Source organism: Cajanus cajan, chromosome 8 (genome assembly GCF_000230855.2).
Source record: "Cajanus cajan strain Asha chromosome 8, NIPB_CcT2T_4, whole genome shotgun sequence".
NCBI classification, from domain to species: domain Eukaryota; kingdom Viridiplantae; phylum Streptophyta; class Magnoliopsida; order Fabales; family Fabaceae; genus Cajanus; species Cajanus cajan.
The window spans coordinates 33,499,942-33,506,524 of record NC_138524.1 but is presented as its reverse complement, the minus strand read 5'-3'; the positions used below and the strand labels follow the sequence as shown (position 1 = coordinate 33,506,524).

Sequence of the window (6,583 nt, the reverse complement as noted above, 5' to 3'; positions counted from 1 at the left end):
CTTATTTGTGGGCTAACTTGTTGCTCTAGTATCTGGTGTGTTGTTGTGTATGCAGGGTACTATCCGAACAAGACTGGTTATTTCTTCGGAACCTTTGCTTAGTGATCTAGAGATTGAGAAAACAGCCAGGAGAAACAATAGCAACACAAGAAGACAATGGCTACTAAATCAACAAGTCACCCACCAAACTTCATCCTCTCAAACTATCACTACTCAACATTTTGATCTAGCTGTAGAAGGAGAAATGGATGAAGAAGAGCATCATAATCCATTTAATCAACCTCCAAGGAGAACTATTGGGGATTCTATTCTATATACCAGCCCCCGAAATTTCTCTAGCATGGTGAGGCCTGCTATGAATGAGAAGATTGCTGAAATGAAGCCAGGCCTCTTACAACTTATAAGCTCTCATCAGTTTGCCGGGTTGGATCATGAAGACCCACATACTCATTTGTACACCTTCTATGAGTTGTGTGGCTCAGTTGGAATTTCTGGGGATGACGAAGAGGCTTTGTTCATGAGGCTATTTCCATTCTCTCTCACTGGGAAGGCCAAGGCTTGGCTCCAATCACAGCCCAACCAAAGTCTAACCAGTTGGAGGGATGTGGAGATAAAATTTTTGGCTCGATTCTTCCCACCATCCAAGAATACGGAGGCCAAGGCCACTATTGCTACATTTGTGCAAGGAGTTGATGAACCCTTATGTGAGGCATGGGAGAGATAAAGCTTTGCTTAGGAAGTGTCCCAATCATGGTTTTGATATAGAGATGCAAGTTTAGAATTTTTGTAATGGTTTACAACCACAAACAAAGATGATTTTGGATGCTTCTTTTGGTGGCTCTGTTTTGTTCAAGACTGCCGATGAAGCTATCACAATCATTGAGTCTATGGCATCTACTGACTTGTGAAGCCAACATGGGAGGGGTCAAGCACAAAGGAGGGGGGTATTAGAATTAAGCACTCAAGACGCCCTCTTAGCTCAACATAAGCTTCTTACTCAACAAATCGAAACTCTCAATCAACAAATGGCTAAATTACCTCAACAACTCCAAGCCATGCATGCTAACCCTTGCCAAACTCAAAAAGTTATGCGGTGTTATTTTTGTGGAGGTGATCATTCCAATGGCTATTGTCAAGCTCCTAGTGGCTCCCAAGGTGAAGAAGTCAACTATATGGGGAACCAAGGACGTTAAAATTTATCTAGCAATCCTTATCCTAGCTCGTACAACCAAGGGTGGAGAAACAATAATGCTCAATTTGGAGGGAAACATGACATAGGTGCATCAAGTAGTAGACTTCACTCTCCACAACAACAACACCCACCGTTGTATGAAAGAACTACCAAGCTAGAAGATACCTTGGAGAAATTTATGCAATTATCCCTCCAAAACCAAAAGAATACAGATGCTTCAATTAAAAATTTGGAAGTGCAAGTGGGACAATTGGCCAAACAGTTAGCAGACCAGCAGAGTGGATCGTTCTCCGCTAATACACAAACAAATCCCAAGGAGCATTGTAAGGCTGTGTCTACAAGAAGTGGGAAGAAGTTTGGAGAGAATAAGCAAAATGATAGACAAGAAAATATGATGAAAGAAAATAGCAGGGCAGAAGACAATGAGGAGAGTGTAGTGGAAGAGGTGGAGAATAAGAGAGTGAGTGGAGAAATAGAGAAAAAGAAAAAAGAGATTAAGAAGGAAGTTGGGAAAGCCCCACCTGCAAAGAATCTTCCATACCCACATGCCCCTTCAAGAAAAGACAAAGAAAGGCAATTTGCAAGGTTTCTAGACATTTTTAAGAGGTTGCAAATTAATATTCCGTTTTTAGAAGCCTTAGAGAAAATGCCAACTTATGCTAAATTTATGAAGGAGTTATTATCAAAGAAAAGAAGATTCATTGAAGAAGAAACTATTGAGTTGGAGGCCGGTTGTAGCGCAATCATTCAGAAGTCCTTACCTTAGAAATCTAAGGATCCAGGCAATTTCACAATCTCTGTAACCATAGGTACACTACCTGTGGGTAAAGCCTTGTTGGACTTAGGGGCCAACATTAACTTGATGCCCTTGTCTATGATAAGAAGGATAGGAGATTTGGAGGCTAGACCTACTCGGATGACATTACAGTTAGCTGACAAATCAATTAAGTATCCTCATGGAGTGGTGGAGGACGTGTTGGTCAAGGTGGACAAGTTCATGTTCCTGGTGGATTTTGTGGTAATGGACATGGAAGAGGACATAGAGGTTCCTCTAATACTTGGTAGGCCTTTCATGAAAACCGCCAAGGTTATTATTGATGTGGATGATGGAAAGTTAAAAGTGAGAGTCCAAGATGAGGAAGTAAATTTCAATGTCTTTAAAGCCATGCAATACCCCAATGATAAAAATGATTGTATGAGGGTGGATATACTTGATGATGTGATCTTTGCCGCTTCAAGTCAAATACATAGTCAAAGCTCTTTGGAGAAATCCGTCATTGAAGCTTTCGAGTTTTTGAATGATGAAGAGGAGAAAGAAATTGAGGCCTGCTTAAGGAACTTGAACTCAACCAAAGAAGTTCTTGAAAGAAATATAAAATTTGAAGAATTTCATGAGAGTTTGAGGTCTGAAGAGAAAAAGTTAGAATTGAAAGTTCTGCCTTCACATCTTAAATATGTTTTTCTTGAAGAGGGTAACAATAAACCAGTCATCATCAGTAGCTCCCTTTCTGACAATGAGGAGAAGAGGTTAATTGAGGTGTTACAGCTGAACCGAGAAGCCATAGGTTGGACCCTATCTGATTTGAAAGGAATTAATCCCTCTTATTGCATGCACAAAATTCATATGGAGCAGGACTATAGGCCTGTGGCTCAACCTCAGAGGCGTTTGAACCCAACCATGAAAGAAGTTGTAAAGAAGGAGGTTCAAAAATTGTTGGAGGCAGGGATGATCTATCCTATCTCAGACAGTGCGTGGGTCAGTCCTGTGCAAGTAGTTCCCAAGAAGGGTGGAATGACTTTAATCCATAATGAAAAGAATGAATTGATCCCCACAAGGACTGTCACAGGTTGGAGGATGTGTATAGACTACAGGAAATTGAACAAGGCCACAAGAAAAGATCATTTCCCTTTGCCCTTCATGGATCAAATGTTGGAACGGTTAGCGGGGCAAGCATACTATTGTTTTTTGGATGGATATTCAGTTTATAATCAGATTGTAGTGGATCCAGAAGATCAAGAGAAAACAGCCTTCACATGCCCTTTTGGTGTTTTTGCTTACAGGAAAATGCCATTTGGGTTGTGTAATGCTCTAGCTACGTTTCAACGGTGCATGCTTGCTATCTTCTCTGACTTGGTGGAAAAATGCATTGAAGTTTTCATGGATGACTTCTCAGTTTTTGGGTCTTCTTTTGATACTTGCTTGGGAAATTTAGACACCGTACTGAAGCGGTGTGTGGAAACCAATTTGGTGCTCAATTGGGAGAAATGTCACTTCATGGTGACTGAAGGCATTGTCTTAGGCCACAAGATTTTTTGCAGGGGGATTAAGGTGGACAAAGCCAAAATTGAAGTCATTGAGAAATTACCCCTACCAGTCAATGTTAAAGGAATCAGAAGCTTCTTAGGACATGCTGGGTTCTACAGAAGATTCATCAAGGATTTCTCCAAGATTGCAAAACCATTGAGCAACTTGCTAAATAAGGATACCCCGTTTAATTTGATGCAAACTGTTTATATGCTTTTGAGACCTTGAAAAATAAACTCACTTCTGCACTAGTGATCACTGCTCCTAACTGGCAATTTGGTTTTGAACTTATGTGTGATGCCAGTGAATATGCTATAGGAGCAGTGCTAGGTCAAAGAAAATAGAAAGTTTTCCATGTGATACACTATGCAAGTAAAGTTTTAAATGACACTTAAGCTAATTATGCTACAACTGAAAAAGAACTTCTTGCCATAGTATATGCACTGGAAAAATTTAGAGCGTATCTGATTGGTTCAAAAATTATTGTTTTCACTGATCATGCTGCAATTAAATATTTGTTAACTAAGTCTGACTCCAAACCTAGGCTAATAAGGTGGATACTGTTGTTGCAGGAGTTCGATTTAGAAATCAAGGACAAGAAAGGCTGTGAAAACAATGTAGCAGACCATCTCTCCCGACTAGTGAATAATGAGGTGACTACACTAGAACTAGAGCTATTAGAGGAATTCCCGGATGAAAAACTCCTGTCAATCCAAGAAAGGCCATGGTTTGCAGACATGGCTAATTTTAAAGCTGCTGAAGTCATCCCTGAAGATCTAAATTGGCACCAAAGAAAAAAATGATTAATGATGCCAAGTTGTATGTGTGGGATGATCCTCATTTGTTCAAGATTGGGGCTGACAATTTGTTGAGACGGTGTGTTACAAAAAAGGAGGCCAAAGACATTCTATGGCATTGCCACAACTCACAATACGGAGGTCATTTTAATGGTGAAAGGACAACAATTAAGTTCCTCCAGTCTGGGTTCTTTTGACCTACCTTATTCAAGGATGCCTATGGATATGTACAAAGATGTGATAGCTGTCAAAGGAGTGGAAATATCTCCAAGAGACATGAGATGCCATTGCAGAACATTCAAGAAGTGGAAGTCTTTGATTGCTGGGGGATTGACTTTATAGGCCCTTTAGCAACTTTATTTTCCAATGAGTACATCCTTCTGGCAGTGGAATATGTATCTAGATGGGTAGAGGCTATCCCAACATAAAAAACGGATGCTAAAATAGTAATCAAATTCCTTAAGAAGAATATTTTCTACAGGTTTGGTACGCCCAGAGTTCTGATCAGTGATGGAGTATCTCATTTTTGCAATGCTCAACTCAAGAAGGCCTTAGAAAATTATGGGGTGAGACATAAAGTGGCAACAACTTACCATCCTTAGACCAATGGGCAAGCAGAAGTGTCTAACAGAGAAATCAAGAGAATTCTAGAAAAGACAGTTGCCACTTCTAGAAAAGATTGGGCTAGCAAACTTGACGAGGCTTTATGGGCATATAGAACAACTTTTAAGACACCAACATCTGTATCACCATTCTAGTTGGTGTATGGTGAGGCATGTCACCTTCCGGTGGAGCTAGAACACAAAGCCTTCTAGGCATTGAAACTACTGAATTTTGACCCGAGGTCTTGTGGGGAGAAAAGGAAGTCACAGCTTCATGAATTAGAGGAAATGAGACTCAATGCTTATCAGTCCTCAAGGCAGTACAAAGAAAGGGTGAAAGCTTATCATGATAAGAAAATCTTAAAAAGGGATTTCCGACCAGGCCAATCTGTGCTTTTATTTAACTCCAGGTTGAAATTGTTCCTTGGAAAACTTCAATCTAAGTGGTCCGGACCCTTTGTTATCAAGGAGGTTAAGCCCTATGGAGCAGTTGAAATTGAAGACCCTGCTTCCAAAAGAAGTTGGATGGTTAATGGGAAGCGATTGAAGCCTTATCTTTGTGGAGATTTTGAAAGGTTGATTTCTAAGCGTGAGCTTAGCGACCCGTAGTAGACCAAAAAGGTCGTCAAGCTCGTGACGTTAAACAAGCGCTTCCTAGAAGGCAATCCAGATGATCTGAACTTTTATGTGTTTAAGTTTTCTTTTAGTTGCATGTCTGATAGTGTGTATGTTTATGTTTTGACTGCTGTTTTGCATTGTTAGGATGGTAGGTGTTAGTTAGATCGAGAAACTAATTATAGGTAGTTTGAGAGTAGGATTCAATTTTTCACAAAGAGAAAGGATGAGAAACTCAGTTTTGGGGACAGGGAAATTGGGCTAACCTAATTATATATGTTTCTTCTATTATTTTTCCTATATTTAAATATAAATGTGTAATTTGAGATCTCTATGGGTTCTTGTGGCTAACCCTAAGGGAATGCATTGGTAATTGTAAGAGACAAATTTTAAATGTTTCTATTTTACCTTCTGAGTTTTCTGTTGTGTTCCTTGATGTTTACTGAGTGTAAATATGTGTCTAATTTTGAAAATAAACAAGTTTTGATATGAATTAGAGTGCTCTGTGGGTTTCTGTGGAAACCTTACGAGAAATAGACATATTTTTAATATTTTCTGTTTTACCTTCTGATTGTTCTATTGTATTTCTTGTTGTAGGAGATGTATGAATATGTATTAATTTCGCAAATAAATGTTTTGATATGAATTAAAGTTCTCTGTGAAAATTGTGAATATGATGTGATAATGTGATATGATAATGAGATGTGATAATGTGATAATGTGAATATGATGATGAGATAGGACCATGTGATGTGATAATGAGACATGACAATGTGATATGAGAATGAAACATGATAACAAGATATGAGAAAAGCATCGAGTCTTGATTGACATGCATAATGTGCATAAATGTTTTTAAGGGTACGATATGGAATACACCGCCAAAGAATGCCCCCTAGTGTAAAAGCTTTGGGAATTATTCCTTCGGGATAGCTCAATTTGTAAGTCCCAGTCTCACCCATTGTGTGCATGGGATGTATCTTGCGCAGCTTAGCTATCCCGATGAGACTCTGGTAGTATGTCCTTCTAGTGAGAGTGCGTAGAGGGTGTGACCCGACATGTACTCCTAGCC

General features: G+C 39.4%; 1 protein-coding gene across 1 annotated transcript; it reads left to right on the top strand.

The window, feature by feature from the left end:
- Positions 1–812: 812 nt before the first annotated feature.
- On the top strand, positions 813–1,958 carry LOC145950432 (uncharacterized). The gene is made up of 2 exons (XM_083061520.1): positions 813–904; positions 1,205–1,958. The coding sequence occupies exons 1-2, from the start codon at positions 813–815 to the stop codon at positions 1,956–1,958; spliced, it is 846 nt and encodes a 281-aa protein (XP_082917646.1).
- Positions 1,959–6,583: the final 4,625 nt, after the last annotated feature.